General features: G+C 36.7%; 1 protein-coding gene across 9 annotated transcripts in view; it reads left to right on the forward strand.

The window, feature by feature from the left end:
• Positions 1–17,014, forward strand: part of WDR7 (WD repeat domain 7) — a 358,314-nt gene that overhangs the window by 151,167 nt on the left and 190,133 nt on the right. For all 9 annotated transcript variants that reach the window (XM_045457399.1, XM_045457394.1, XM_045457401.1 and 6 more), the window contains one exon: positions 7,423–7,536. In XM_045457399.1, coding sequence (XP_045313355.1) covers positions 7,423–7,536 — 114 coding nt within the window. The remainder of the gene's footprint in view (positions 1–7,422; positions 7,537–17,014) is intronic.

Raw genomic sequence — 17,014 nt, forward strand, 5'->3', positions numbered from 1 at the left:
ACCTGATTTTGCTGATGTGGAGAGGCAAGTGTGGTTTTATTCCATTGACTTTGAAAACTATATCCCATATTTACATTAAAAAAATTGTTTTTCTAAAGCGTTTAAAACATTGTGTACAACGAGACAAGTGTGTGTGTTTGTGCATAATCTCACAATGAATGGTGATCTCAGTGTTTAGAATCCAGATGCCATGGAGAGCTCCTAATCGTCCTCCTGCCCTCTCTCTCTTACTGCTGCCAGCCACAGCCCACCCTCCCCCTTTCGCTGCGTGTCCAAACTTACTCAGACCTGTTTCCTGTTCCATCCCATTTTTCCCTTGTTTTCCTCCTGATTCGCAGTATAGAACCAATTTATAGACACCTATTGTCTGGCATAATATACATTCATTTTTTTTTTCTTTTTATTTTGTGAAATCTGGACTTGGGAACTAACTGGTGTTTTAAGTATCTTGTGTCTTTCTCTTTTTCGTATCTCCTTTTTAATACTATCTCTATACCTCATTATCATCTCTTTACTGTACCTTTTTGTTGTATATCTTTCCCCAATGCTTGCTTTTCTTGGTATATTTAAAAACCTGAGAAAACTCCTGTTTTCTTGGTATATTTAAATAACAAATTTGTATCATGGGATTGAAAGTATTCAGTTCTATTCAAGATTTTTTTTTTTTAAGTTTATTTTGAGAGAGAGGATGTGAGCAGGGGAGGGGCAGAGCGAGAGAGGGAGAGAGTCCCAAGCAGACTCCGTGCTATCAGCACAGAACCCAGTGTGGGGTTTGATCCCAACTGTGGGATCATGACCCGAGCCGAAATCAAGAGTTGGTTGCTTAACCTACTGAGCCATCCAGGCGCCCCATACAAGGTATTTATGAAATGTTCATTATTGCCAAGTATTTTGGGGATACTCAGAAAGTACCTAAGTCTTAGATTTTATGGTGCCGTTTGAGAAATAAGTTCGCTTACATTAAGTGTGTAAGAAAATAGCAAAGTACCACCATATAACTAGTGAACAACCTTTGTAATCTTTATTATCAATATGCAAGAGAGGTGCCTGGGTGGCTCAGTAGGTTAAGCATCTGACTCTTGATTTCTGCTCGGGTCATGATCCCATGGTTTATGGGATCGAGCTCTGCGTTGGGCTCTGTGCTAACAGCACAGAGCCTGCTTGGGATTCTGTCCTTCTCTCTCTTCACCTCTGCCTCCCCCACGTGTGTGCTCTCTCTCTCTCTCTCTCAAAATAAATAAACTTAAAAGAATATACAAGAAACTGAGGCTTCCAGATAAGTATTTTCTTTTCTTTTTAAATTTATTTTTAGAGAGCTTGCATGTGTGTGTGTGTGTGCGTGCGAGCGCGCGCGCGTGCGCGTGCAAGCCGGGGGAGGGACAAAGAGACTCTCAAGCAGGGTCCTGTGCTATCAGTGAAGAGCTTGAAGCAGGGCTCGAACTCACGAACTGTGAGATTATGACCTGAGCCAAAATGAAGATGAGACACTTAACCGATTGAGCCACCCAGGCACCCTCATATAACTATCTTCTAAGTGGACTTTTCTTCATATTTGTCAGGAATATTTCATCACCTTATTGAGAGTGGATAGTGACTTTTATGCTTGAAAATGTTCAGTTTTTTTGTACCAAAAAGAAAGTAAAACAACTTTCTCCAGTCTTTCTGTTTCATGGAAAACAGCATTGTGTTCTGGCATAATCCTCAGTTCTCTTTAGTGACAGTGATATAATACCTTCTATTGTATCTGTTTCTTTTTTAAGTTAGATTTATTGAGGTATGATTTATACGTAGTAAAATTCACCCTTTTCTGGTAATTTTACCCTTCTTTGGGTTTTTAGCAAATGTGGATAGTCCTGTCCCCACTTCCACAAACAGCATATAGATTATTTTCATTACTCTGAAATATTTACTAATACCATTTTACAGTTAGTTGTCTTGTCCACACCCCTAGCGTCCAGCAGCCACTGGCTCGATTTAGATCCTCTTTTTGGCTTTTTACAGAATAGTTTGGCCTTTTACAGAATATCTGCTGTAATGTTGGCCTGCAAATGTAAGATGGTAATATAACACGTAATTAAATACTGTGGAGGTAAGAAACAGCCAAGATGTGGCTGGGAATTGTTTTAATGTTATTCCTTCTCTTACAGATAATGATTACCATGCTTGGAGGGATTAAATAATAGTTTTACTCGTCTTGTGCCAGACTGTATGGTCCAAAAGTTCAAAAGGAAGAGGTTCTATCGTTTCCTCAAAGTGAACTGTTAAAATTAGTTTTTAATGATCTGTAGCATTTGGACTTGAGAGTTGATGGCAGTAATGTGGTCTTTCCCATTCCCCATATCTCTTCCCCTGAGATCTCTCAACACAAGTTAGGAATCTTAGGTATTTTGTTGCCAACCCCATGTCCAGTTTGACTGAAATTAGGATAGTTAAAAACTTGTCTTTAGAAAGTAAAGTATATGTGTAATTTTGAAGTGATCAAACCAGTATCTTTTTATTGATTGGTACGAAAATAACCCAGATATTTTGACTGTGAAGACCAACATAATGAGTTACACAAATGGTCAAAATCAATAATGTGATTTGTTTTTTTTTTAATGAAAAATGGAACATTACTGCTTTCGTAAACATAATATTCATGGCACATTTTTTCTTACTCATAAATGTTTTATGTGGCTCTTCCCCCCTCTTTTTTCTTCAGCTGCCTAGTAGAAAAGGTGTCAAGAGAGTACCCAGGAGTAGTCTGGATGCTATGGTTCATCCGAAATGTTAGAAGGCAAACTTTTAAAAATAACTTTATCGAGTATCATTCACATGCCATTAAATTCACCCCTGAAAGTTTACATTTCAGCGGTTTTTAGTGTATTCAAAGTTGTGCAACCCTCACCGCAATTTCTGAACATTTTCATCACCCCAAAAGAAACTGTGCATCCATAGTATCATTCCCCATTTTCCCCAGGTCTCGTAGCCCTAAGTGACCACAACTGTACTTTATGTGTATAGATTTGCCTATTTGGGACGTTTCATGTAAATGGAATCATACAACATGTGGCGTGTCGTGACTGGTTTCTTTTACTTAATACTTCATTTCTCTCTATTGCTGATTAATACTCCATTGTGTGAATATACCAATTTATGATGTGATAAATTGTGACATATTCATATATTCAGTTGATGGACAATTCACATTGTTTGCACCCTTTGGCTTTTATGAATAATGCTGCTGCGAACATTCATGTACAAGTCAGTGTGGATATAGGTTTTCATTCCCTGGGAGTACAGTTGCTGGGTTTATATGATAATTCTGTTTAACCTTTTGAGGAACTGCCAGACTGTTTGCTGTAGAGTTTTCAGGGTTTCTTACAGAGGGGCACCTTGCTGGTTCAGTCCATAGAGCATGTGAGTCTTAATCTCAGGGTTGTGAGTTTGAGCCCATTGGGTATGGAGACTACTTAAAAAAAAAAATCTTTAAAAGTTAAAAAATAAATACATAGTTCCTTACATAGGTTAAGCACTAGTCCCTTGTTGGGTATGTGATTTGTGAATCTTTTGTCCCAGTCTTTAGTTTGTTTTTTTATCCTCTTAATGGGGTCTTTTGCAGAGCAAAGTGTTGAATTTTGTTGAAGTCTGTGTCCGCTATTTTTTCTTTCATGGACTGTGCTTTTGGTGTAATCTCTAGCCTTCGATCTCCAGGATTTTCTCTTTTTTTCTAAAAGTTTATAATTTTATGTTCTACGTTTTAAGTCCATGATCAGTTTTAGTTAATTTTTGTATACGGTGTGGGCCTTAGGTCAAGGTTCGTATTTTTGCCTATGGACGTCCAGTTGTAATAGCCCACCTGTTGACAAGATTACTTTCCCCCCTTGAATTGCTTGCACCTCTGTCAAAAATCGGTTGTGCATGTTTGTTTGCATCTTTTTTCTTGGTCCTCTGTTTTGTTCCATTAACCGAAAACCACATAGTTTTAATAAATTTATATAAGTCTGGAACTGGAATAGACTTTTTTTTCCCCTACCTTTTCCTTTTCTTCCCCCCAGAGTTCTTCTAGCTATTCTAGTTCCTGTGTCTTTCCATTTAATTTTAGAATAATTTTGTCTGTATCTACAAAAAAATTGTGCCGAGATTTTGACACGAATTGCATTAAACCTATATATCAATTTATGGAGAATTAACATCTTTACTGTGTTGAATATTCCAGGACATGAACACGGTATGTCTCTCCATTTCATTTATTTACATCTTTGATTTTTTTTTTTTTTTTGCGGGGGGGGGGGAGGGGTCAGGATTTTGTAGCTTTCAGCCTACAATTCCTGTTGTATATGTTTCTTTTAGATTTACATCTGAGTATTTCAGCTTTTTGAACCATTGTTAGTAGCATTTTTTAAAAATTTAGTTTCATTGCTAGCATATAAAAATACAGTTGATCAGTTTGTTTGTTTTTTTCTTGTATTCTGCAGCCTTACTGAACTCACTCAGTTTTTTATAGATTCCTTTGGATTTTCTATGTGGACAATCATTGTATCCTCAGATAGGGACAGTTTACTTCATCCACTCCAAATGTATCCATGTTCTTTTCTTGCTTTATTACACTGGCTAGAACTTTTAATGCTATGTTATATGAGTGGTGAGTGTGGATATCTTTGCTTCATTCCTGATCACAGGAGGAAAGCATTCTGTTCTTCACCATTAAGTACAATATTAACTATAGATTTTTAGCAGATGCTCTTTATTATGTGAAGAAGTTCATCTCTGTTCCTATTTTTCTGGGAGTTTTATTATTGTTTTTTTAAATCATGGATTGATGTTGAATTTTGTCAAATGACAGCTATGATCATATGCTTTTTTCTTCTTTAGCCTGTTACTATTTGGGGTTATGTTGATTGGTGTTTGAATATAGAACTAGACTTGCATTCTGAAACTAAAACTCCATTGGTCATGGTGTATAATTCCTTGTGTATGTTGTTGAATTCTATTTCCTTACATTTTGTTTAGGACTTTTGAGACTATCAGTGATACTGATCTATAGTTTTCTTTTTTCGTTTTTTACATTTTCTTTTTTCTTCTATCGAGAGAGAAACAATTTTATAACTTTGGGAAAAAGCATTAAAGAACCAGTTTCAGCATAGCTACCTCTTAGTCTTTCAGCCTTGTTGGTTTGAGATCTACATGTTTGCTCTTTAAGCTCTGTCTCAAGGAATTGAATGCCCCACAGTTGAGTAGTTACCAGGCACAGCACAAGAACTTCATGGAGAGCTTAACAGTGTTGTTACTCAGTATTGTGTGATTCCATGATTTTTCATGTTGTGATATTCTGTGTACATCCTTCTCACCCTGCCCTGAGGAACTCAGTCCCTGTAAGAACTTCATGGAGAAAGGATATTGGGGTTTGAAATCAAAGACCTATGTGTCCATACTGGTTCTGGAATTTAGTAGCTGTATTATAGTGAGCAATTACTTAACCTCTCTGATTAAATGAGATAAATTTAAATGGATTTATAAACCTGTTACTACAAATAATAGCTTCATTTTTATTGAATCCTTCAATTTTATAGGAAAGGAAAATACTAAAAAAGATTGTTACTATCTAAACTGTTCCTTGGGGCGTCTGGGTGGCTCAGTCGGTTAGGCATCCGACTTCGGCTCAGGTCATGATCTGATGGGTTGTGAGTTCGAGCCCCACATCAGGCTCTGTGCTGATGGCTCGGAGCCTGGAGCCTTCTCCGGATTCTGTGTCTCCCTCTCTCTCTGTAACCCTTCCCTGCTTTGGCTGTCTCTCTCTCTCTCTCTCTCTCTCTCTCTCTCTCTCAAAAATAAACAAACATTAAAAATTTTTTTTCAACTGTTCCTTAATATCTTTTCCCTATTTCCCTATCATTTTCAAAAATTATCAACTATTAAGAAACGAGACACAGTTTTCAGAGATTTGCATTTTGATTTAATAGGGCATCTTTGATTTTGTGTTTAAGCAATAAATCTTTAGAAATGTGGCATTTACCTTATTTCCTCCCCCTCTGTGGTTATTTTACTGAAAGCCATTATTAAGTAATTAACTTCACAGTGTATTTTTGGTAATCCTCCTCCTTTATTTTAGAATCTTATCTTGAAAGCCCAACAACAAAATGATACCACAGAAGAATGGCTTTGTCGTTTGACATTCATCAGGGACCACTGATTGACCCTTTATTTTTGTATCAGAGCAGTTTTGAGCAAAGTGGTGGTTCTAACGTGGTGTGTCCTCTTCCCCAAACTGAAGTCATTAGGCTTTGGAACTGTGTCCTGGTAGATTTAGCTCTGGATCGTTCAGGTGCTTAAAGACTAAGATTTCCGTCTCTTGGTGACTTTGGTAAACCTGAGGCAGCCGGACTGAATTTCACACAGAAACGTTTAAGTTAATATATGTTGGAGGAAAAAAAAAAGAAGCCCTTGAATATTTAGAGCTTTGATTTTTAAAATATTTTGATGGATACAATGGATGTAGTTCTTGAAGTGCTTATTTAAAAGATTGATTAGAAGGCTCAATTCCTTTAAAAAAAAAAAAGAAAAAAAAAAGGTTCAATTCCTGAAGTAACTTCCAGTGGTGAAATTTTTGTATTTCATGATTTAGTAATACCCATTGAATAACCATATGAAAAATACTGAGATACCCTACTATCCATTGCCAAATTAGAAATAACGTAGTATATGCAAATTGGCAACAAAATATATCTTCAAAAGTGGAAAAACAGCTTATGAGGAAAAGACATTTGCCTCAGCTGGCAAGTTTCTCAGGTAATTTACAGAATGGAAGCTTCTGGCCCTGGATCTAGTTCGTCCGTCTGCTTCTGTTAGGTTTTTTCAGTGTGCTAATTATCAGATCTCCTGTCTACTTCCTCCATAGACAGTGATAGTGTCCACTTTGAGGTGGTGCATTTCAGGTGTCTTACATAGACCCAGAGCACTTGTCAGCATTTCGGCCTTCTAGCCCCCAAATTGTAAGCAAACTAATATTAAAAAGAAGTAAACTTTTAAAGTGGTCCTTCACTTTTAGGGTTTCCCCCCCCACTCTTTGCAGCATAATTATGTCTAGATCACCTAAAATAACTGTAGTAAAAATGTTGGAAGGAATCAAGTAAAAATGTAATTTATTGAAGCATCCTTTTTCTGTTTTTCCCAGAACTGAGTTGAGTCAGTGTAGTTTGTACCTGTGTACGTATATGCGTACAAAGAATAGAGCACATGTGAATATTTTGTTCATTAATTGTGACTCTTCCTAATTGTGGTGAATATAGTGTGTGTGTGTGTGTGTGTGTGTGTGTGTGTGTGTGTGTGTGTGTTTTAATGTATTGCATTTGTATCTAGTAGGTAAATTAAAAAGCTTTAAGAGTTTGGGTGCACCTTTCTTTTAGTTTTTAAAACTAACCCTTGTGATTCCATTTGTTGTAGCTGGAGTCTCAGCAGAAGCCATGCAGACTATCGGCACTGCTCCTGATGCCCTGGGGCCAGAAGCCAAAGTCCAGGAAGAAGAGCACGACCTTGCAGATGATGACATCACAACCGGTGAGCAGGGACATCTTTCACATAACCTGGATGAGCTTTATCCAGTATTGGAATGTGCTTTTAGATTATTTGTAATGGGATTAAATATGTTGATGGAAAAGAGGGAAACTTGTATTGATGGAATGTTTAGTTTTATGAGACTCTTTAGTGTCCTTTTGATCTTGAAGTGGAAAGAAGCAGAAGTGTTTATTTGGTCTCGGTTTGCTCATTGTTGCTGTAACAATGAACTTGCTAGCTGTGCATTTGATTTCCTGGAGACCTTCTAATTCAGAGGCTGGGATCATTACTAAAGCCTTGAAACGTGTAGAGGAATACACCTTATGAAAGGTTTTGCAATTATAGGGTAAACTGAAGAATACCAAAGTTGTAACAGCAATGTAGGCTGTATAAGGAAACTTAATAGATATTCTTTGTACCTATATTATAGAAGTCGATGCTGCTTTTTAAAGTTATTTACATCGTTTAGATATTGAATAATCTTACCTATATTATTTATTATATAACTAAAGGAATAAAGTAAAATTTAGGAAAACTATATACCACGTATGGTTCCATATTCTGTGTTTTATGTTTATACATGTTCAGCCTATCTTTTTATGGACTTAAGTCAGTTTCAGTTACTGGATCTCCAAATGCATTCAGCTCAATTTCTTTAATGTACAGAGGATTAAAAACAACCTACTATAAATATTTTTATTGGTATTAAGAATGATAAACTTTTGATTTTTGTATAGATGGTTATTATGTAAAATCTGACCAAAGAAATCCATAATTATTGTGAAGCAACAAATAGTAACTTAATAGTAATCAGTAATTTGAGGGGCGCCTGGGTGGCTCAGTTGGCCGAGTGTCCAACTTCCACTCAGGTCATGGTCTCACGGTTTGTGAGTTTGAGCCCCGCGTCGGACTCTGTGCTGACAGCTCAGAGCCTGGAGCCTGTTTCGGATTCTGTGTCTCCCTCCCTCTCTCTGCCCCTCCCTCACTCACACTCTGTCTCCCTCTGTCTTTCAAAAATGAATACACATTAAAAAAAAAAATAGCAATCAATAATTTGAAAGAAGCATGCCCAGAAAACATCAGTAAAACTTTCAGCAAAAACTAAAGAAACTTTAAAAAAAAAAACGGAGGGAGGTTTTTAGCTCTTAAAGCTCTGTGTGGTAGGTTTTTTACTGTTACTACCTGAATGCCTTTAAAATTTTGTCACTGGAAAGAAGTTGAGGGAGCCTAATAATCTCCCTTGAAAATTTACAAAGCATGTAATCAACAACCTGGAGCCTTGTGCTACTGCTGCAAATAAGTAGTTGACTAAATTGAGGCGCATCTGGTTTTCAGTAAAAATGCTGGTGGCCGTGACCTGCTACATTTTAATCCTTTGAATGTGTCAGATCATTGATTGAAACCACTTCAACTTAAATGTAAATATAAATGATTTCAGAAATTCCCAACTTTTCTGAAAGTCATTTAGCATTGCACAATTACGGATTTTGTTTCAGTCGCGACTAGAGGAGATGATTGCACCTGCAGATTTTTTTTTTAACATTTCTTTTAAGTTTATTTACTTACTTGGCGAGAGAGAAAGAAAGTGCAAGTTGGGGAGGGGCAGAGAGAGAGAGAGAATCCCAAGCAGACTCCACACACTGTGAGCATGGAGCCCCGTGCAGGGCTTGAACTCACAAACTGTGAGATCATGACCTGAGCCGAAGTCAGATGCTTAACCAACTGAGCCACCCAGGTGCCCCCAGATTTTTTTAAATTAGTTCTTTATTCAGTTATCATTGCTTTTTAAAGTGTTATAGGTACATTTTAATTCTCTGTTAATTTTAAAGGCCCTCTAGTCTATAAAAAGTAGTGGTTTAATGCATAGAAGAAAAGAAGTTATCTTTGTAATAGAATAACTTAATTTGCATTCTGGAAAAAAAAAAGCTTAATTTTTGAACATTCAGGTGAGCATTATTAAATCGGTACATTGAAATTTTAAATTATGCACCACCATCATCATGAGACAGCAAATAGCACATGGCTGTTCTTTTATTTGTATAAAGAAGCTTAAAAATGAAAATCTAGCTTGGAGAGTCAGTTAATGCTATTTAAACTGTATTTTAATCTGTAAGAAGTTAAGTTAACCATATATGATGAATGGCTTTTATCAGTTGACTTATTCACTTCATGCCGTGGGTACCAGGGGTAAGAATGTTCAAAGAATTTAAATAACTAGAAAAGGCTTCCTTCATGTGTTGTCAGAGCAACTAGCATGTTGCAGCCTGTAGATCGTTTAGGTTACCTTTGAATTGTGTGACTTGATTAAGATGTGGTATAGATTTTTGTGAGGGTTAAGAAGAAAACCCTATTTCTTTTATTGACTAGAATTCTATATAAATTACGTTATGAAAAATATGGTAGATCTGTTGAGAGAAACCTGTTTCAGGCACAAGAATCTTATTTTGGGATGTGCACCATGCCGAGGACAAGTACTACAAAAGGGAAATCTGGCCAGTTTAGCCATTGACTTTGAAAAATCAGGGAGTTTTTTGGTTACTTAAATTGAGTTGCTCTACTGTATCTTTTCACAAAATAAATGGAAAGTATATCAAGGCAGACCTACTTGCCTGTACTTGGAATGCTCGTTTGGGAGCTCTAGTTAGGCTGATACGCATTGTTACGTTAATATTATATTTGTAGCAATCTGTGACTTAATTCTTCAATTAACTTAATTAAACAACTGACCAGTTAAATAGGAAGTATAATTTAGTGCTTTGCTATAGGTAGAACAATTATGTTTGCAATTCTTCTCTTGGGTGAGAAAGAATGATGTATGAATGTTGTCTTAGGACACTGATCTGAGCCTAGCAGTCTTTGTTAGCACTTGCCTTATAAAAGTAAAGAAGCATGGATAAAGCTTTATAAGTGTTAGCTATGATCAATTGGAACTAATTAAATTTATTTGAAATGAAGAGCCTTAACTGGAAGAGAACAGCTGGAAAAACTGGAAAGAAAAAATTGAGTCTTGATTGAGACAGTTTAAACCTTCACCCTGTCATTTAAAAAATATGCGGCAGCTTCTTTCCGTATCTTTCTTTTTAAAGCTAATATCTATTGATCGGCTCTACAAAGTAACGCCACTTTGCCTTGGTCAACCCACACATTCGGTTTTACTTACATTCTGTCTTAAGGTTCGTCAGCTTCTTTCCTGTAACCAAATGTTTTCAATTACACATCAAAGCTATATTAGCCATTTTCACAGATTAATACTGTTTTTATGTAGAAAAAAAATTAAAACCTACTTCATGTAATTTTTTTATATTACAGTGCAGCATGCATGGGAAAATGTACTTTCTTTTTCATTGGAATTACTTCAGGTTTTGCAATATTCTGTATATTAAACTCTGTTTTAACAACAACAGTGACATTTTCTTTACAGTGAAAAAGAATGCCATTGATTGTTTCTAGATTATAATTTCAGTGCCACACTAATATTACTGGATTCTTGGTGTGTTTGCTTTTATTTGTACAGGATACTTTTATTTTTAGTATTATAATTTAAATGTTTATTTACATATATAGTCAATATCTGTAAATAATGTATTGTTTTCCTTACAGCATTAAATAGGTCCTAATTAATAGAGTAAATCTCACTAAAAACTGACTAACATAGAAAAAATTTAGATAAGTTACAATCTTTTTTTAAGGTAGTTAATTATCTCTATATACTTTTTATCCTGATAAAGGATGACATTCTGAGTGAGGATGAAGCTATATGTCCCCTAAATGTTGCATTTTAATACATCCTACCCCTAATTGCAGTTAAAAAGAATTTTGGAAAGACTCCATTCACAAACCTGCAATGGATTCCTTTAAGAAAGTCACTAAAGTCTTCTGAGGGTCATACTGCAGTGTCCTGCCCCTTGTTCAATACAGCGTGGACACACTGACCATGTAACAGTGGTAAAGGGTCAGAAGTCACTGACATTGTCAAAAAGAAACCACATGATAGTAGATCAGTGGGACAGTTGACAGATTCAGCTGCTTACAACAAAAGCAGCAATGAAATGTGGATTCTGATAGGTGTGTTGGCTGTATTTGTTGTATTTCTTGTAAAATGTAAAGTTAATTTAAAAGAAAAAAAGAGAGAAAGAGAGAAATGCAATGGAAAAAAGAAAGACTAGGGAAGGGTATGAGCAATTGAAAGTAACATCCATTGACAGACAATCAACTATGTACCCAGCCCTTTACACTTGACTCTCCCATTTCTTTGAAATGGAAACTGATGTTTTTGCAGATAGATAGATAAGGAAACAAGCTCAGAGAGTTCACTTTTAAAGGGTCCCGTCCTTAAAGTGATAGATCTGGGACTTAAAAGAAGTCCTGTCTGACTCCAAAGCTTATGTGTGGTTTTAAATACAATCCCACACTGCCTAATATTCTTAAATTCTTGAACTTTGGCATCTTTTTCTTCTCAAATGTGAGATGTCAGTTCGCCTTTACTGCTTTTGATATCAGACATAAGCCTGATAATTGCTGGATATTTTATTTAAAATACAAACTTGTTATTCTAAATTTAGACCAAGAGATTATCTCCTTTAGAAAAAAATCATCACAGGGGCGTCTGGGTGGCTCAGTCAGTTAAGTGTCTGACTTCAGCTCAGGTCATGATTTCGCGGTCTGTGGGTTTGAGCCCCATGTTGGGCTGTGTGCTGACAGTTCACAGCCTGGAGCCTGCTTTTTGGTTTCTGTGTCTCCCTCTCTCTCTCTGCCCCTCCCCTCCTCGCACTCTGTCTCTCTCTCAAAAATAAACAGTAAAATCATCACATATTCTTTAAATGTTCTTTTTAAATCTGTTCTTTAAATTATTTAGTACTACTGTAATGTAAGACTGTAAATGTAAGTATTTATTACTAAATATTTTATTGCATACATGTAAAATTAAATGTTTACTGTTCTGCCTAGCTTTTTGAAGTCATCAAAAAGTGTGGATTTCTGGGTGAAATACATGGCTCCAAGTAATTTACATTTCTATACTTATAATCAAGGGGAAGAAAATGTGAATTAAAATTTTGTTTAGCATTTAACACTTGGCTTTAGTTGTATGTTGATAGGGAGCAGAGTAGAGTATTTATAAATGTAGTATTTGAGAGTTTCTGATAGGAATATTAAAATACATTCCAAATTATGGCTTGTAGTCGACTATTCACTTCCTTTCCTCATACTTCCCTCTGGGTGATTGACTTTCCCGTTTCTTTGTTTTTAACTGCCACTTACATTAAGCTAATAACTCTCAAATCTGTATCTCCAACCTAGACTTTTCTTCTGGACATCAGATTAATATGTCTTCCTGCCTGAATGTCCTGTAGATAAAATGTCCAAAGACCTTTTTATACTAAATTCATATTTTGTAGTAGTTAACATTCTGAAGTCAAAAACCAGGGAAGGGATAACAATTTAGAACAAATGACTTACAATTCTCATAGATCTGGTACAGTTTTTTTTAGACTGTGAATTATAAGTTGAAGAATGAAAAAGGGAAAAGGTGCAGTATAAAAGTCTTATTCTAGTTTACTGATTATAAGGCCTCTGGCTCTATGCTTAGAAGGTGTACATACTATACTTGGTATCACAACACTATTTCAAATAGTGTTCCTTACAGACCAGCAATTTACTTACATATATTTACTACGTCTTTCCTATTATGTAGTATGTGTGTATCTCCTTAACCTTCCCCCTTCTTCTTAATGGGTGTTTAATGACTCAAAAGCATTTGTAACGGATTAGTGAGGGAATACAGGCTCATTTCTAGATAAACTGTCTCCTGATATTTTGAAAATGAGACTTGGAACATATCTAAGAACATAATTATCTCTGTTATTCCCATTTAGAAGTTTACCTTTTTCTCTTGGAAAACAACCTGTCTTCAAAATTAGGAAGAGGGTGTGATTCGTTGCATTTAAATGAGAAAAGATATGAAAAAATGCCTGGGAAAATGTGTTTTGTAACTTCAGTCTCAATGAGGGGTGGAAGGTGGGATGCGCCATAGTGAGGTGCACAGTCAGAGAAGCAGATTCTGACAGCTCTGGGGAGCCCCCTCCGTGGTCTTCACCTACCGGGGCTGGAGACGTGCTTTTGCATGATGGCGCTGGTTTCTTGTAACCGTTTTGGTTACTCTCTCTGTGGTCCTGCTTTTCTTCCCTCTGTGCTGATCTCTCCTGTTGCCCCGGGAGCTGTGCTGCCTCGTTTCTGGGCTGGTCTCTGTCAAAAAAACCTGAATCTCTGGTGGACTTCTTGGAGCCAGGGGTATCGGTGAACCGTTGTCCAAGAGATCCCTCTGGGGCTTGGTGGCCCACTGCAGGAGAAGCAAGGTGGCTTGTATGTTGCATGGGGAGATGCTCACAGGAAGGAGAGAAATGCAGAATTTTCCCAGAGGCCAGACGTTTGAACACATGCCACTGAGGAAGTAGAGTGTGGAATCATGTTGTGTGTGACGGGGTACGTTCCTTTCGTGGCGTTCCTCTGGGTGTCTGCAGTCAGGCACTTAGCACTAAGGAAACTTGCCTTTTATTGCCCATTGAAATTTTAATGTGTTCAAGATTTAATGTGCCCAAGCCTCTATTTAAAGGCTTGGCCTGGGGTGACTTGCCTAAGAAAAAGTGCAAAAGGATAAGAGGCAAGAACAAGGACAAAAGATGGCTAACAAGTACCATCTGAATGTCTAGTTTCTCTTTAAAATTTTTAGACTTTTAAAAATGGGAAATCTACAGAGTATCGATGTATTTTGGCCAAAGATGGGATTGTGCATTTAAAAGAATTATGTTCTGTATACTTGAAGTTTGCTAAGATAGTAGATGTTAAACATTTCACCACATAAAGTATCATAAAGAATCAGAGGAGCTATAACATATTACTTTAATCAGCTGTCGCATTGGCACTGAATCTTTTATAGTGATAAAAATAGCACTGTGTGTGTGTGTGTGTGTGTGTGTGTGTGTGTGTGCGCGGTATTTCCTCTTTGCATATAATATTTTTGCAAGGGGTTGGTCAAATAAACAGTAATCAACACCATCTGAGCAAATTCATCTAAAAGAACACATTTAAAAATCAGGGACTGGGGCACCTGGCTGGCTCAGTCAGTAGAGCACATGATTCTTGATCTTGTGATTGTAAGTTTGGGCCCCGTGTTGGGTAGAGAGATTACTTATATATATATTTTTAACATTTATTTATTTTCAAGAGACAGAGACAAAGTGCGAGTGGGTGAGGGGTAGAGAGAGAGAGAGAGAGAGAGAGAGATACAGAACCGGAAGCAGGCTCCAGGCTCTGAGCTGTCAGCACAGAGCCCAGTGTTGGGGCTTGAACCCACAAACTGTGAGATCATGACCTGAGCCGAAGTCGGATGCTTAACCGACTGAGCCACCCAGGCGCCCCGGTTGAGAGATTACTTAAAAAAAAAAATTACTTTTAAAAAAAGGAATTTAAAGTAATAACAATCAGGGGCGCCTGGGTGGCGCAGTCGGTTAAGCGTCCAACTTCAGCCAGGTCACGATCTCGCGGTCCGTGAGTTCGAGCCCCGCATCGGGCTCTGGGCTGATGGCTCAGAGCCTGGAGCCTGTTTCCGATTCTGTGTCTCCCTCTCTCTCTGCCCCTCCCCCGTTCATGCTCTGTCTCTCTCTGTCCCAAAAATAAATAAACGTTGAAAAAAAAATTAAAAAAGAAAATAAAGTAATAACAATCATAACTCACTAGCATTTATTGAGTACCTAATATGTGTCAGGCTATGCTCTAGGCTCTTTTTAATCCTCACAAGTAATTGTAATACATTTTCATGATCAATTCCATTTCACAAGAGAGGACAGTGAGGCACAGAATGGTTAAGTAACTTTCTACATAAAGCCCACAGATAGAAAATGGCAGAATTAGGATTTGAATCCAGTCTGTTTTCTTCTAGATCTCATGCTTTTGAATAGAACTATTTATTCAGGGGCGCCTAGGTGGCTCAGTTGGTTGAGGGTCCAACTTTGGCTCAGGTCATGATCTCGCAGTCCGTGGGTTCAAGCCCCACGTCAGGATCTGTGCTGACAGCTTACAGCCTGGAGCCTGTTTCACATTCTGTGTCTCCCTCTCTCTCTCTCTCTCTCTGCCCCTCCCCTGTTCATGATCTGTTTCTCTCTCTCTCTCTCTCTCTCAGAAACAAACATTAAAAAAATTTTTTTTAAGTAATTTATTCAAATCAAAGTCATTAAAAAAAAAGTCTTAGGGGCACCTGGTTGGCTCAGTCAGAAAAGTGTGCGACTCTTGATCTTGGGGTTGTGAGTTTGAGCCCCAAGTTGTAGGGATTACTTAAAAATAACATCTTAAAAATATCTCTTAAGAAAATAAAAGAAACACATGTATTTATTATGACACATCAGTTTCTCTTTATGAGATATAGATACCTCTATCTTAATTTTTGATCAAGTTTAATATCTTATGTGATGCAAGGAAATACTTAATATGTGAAGAAAAAATTTCCTATTCTCTTAAAAAATAAACAGATAATTAGTATAGGAAGACAATTTTATATATTTTCTAGACAAAGTAAGAATTATTTTACCTTTATACGAAACCACACACATGAATATATCAGCACATGTACAGTATTAGATCACAAAAGCTTAAGGTTTGATTTTAAGATGTAATATTCTATATTCTCTTTGATAAATTTAGACTAAATAGGAAAAAGCAGAAATACTTAGTTGGATAAGAATGTAGGAACTGGTTTTTTTGTTTTGTTTTGTTTTGTTTTTTAAAAAAAACAACATTTTCCATGTAAGTGAATAACCTTCAGGATGAACTTAACATTTGGCCTTTGTGAGCGGTGTAATAATACCTCACAGATAAGAATGAATTGCATTAGATTGTGGCACACTATTATATTTCTGTATATTACATGAATTGCCCTTATAATTGATATCAAACCCATATGACCAAAAGTTGTAATTCACAAAAGTAATGACAACAATGTCTCATAATTCACAGACTTGATGTCATACCTGTGAATGATTACTTTTACTGTGCAAACCATGTTAAAGGGGAAAAACAGGTTTTAAAACGGATGTGGGGTTTGGAACGGTTCTTCTTCCTGATACTTTATAATCATTTTTAACACACAAATGGATAATTAAATTGACTAGCATCCTTGAGTTTCCCCATAATTTCTTGGATTAAAATTTTGAAGCCTAAGGTCTTTTACTCTTAATTTGAAATTTTTCATCATAAACAGAAGTATTTGAGGTGAAGACAGTTATGAACCTGTATGAATTTCTCCTCTCGTGATGTATAGAAAGAGGAGTCCTCTGTCATAGGTAGGATAAAAATCAAGTTAGAATATTTCATCTTAAAACAAAACTGTGTCTCCTAAATACAGATACGTGGATTAAATGGAATAAACCTAATTTAAAAGGATTCTGGGAAACCGAACCAGCTACCCTTGTATTTATCCACCTTGTATTTT

Source organism: Leopardus geoffroyi, chromosome D3 (genome assembly GCF_018350155.1).
Source record: "Leopardus geoffroyi isolate Oge1 chromosome D3, O.geoffroyi_Oge1_pat1.0, whole genome shotgun sequence".
NCBI lineage: Eukaryota > Metazoa > Chordata > Mammalia > Carnivora > Felidae > Leopardus > Leopardus geoffroyi.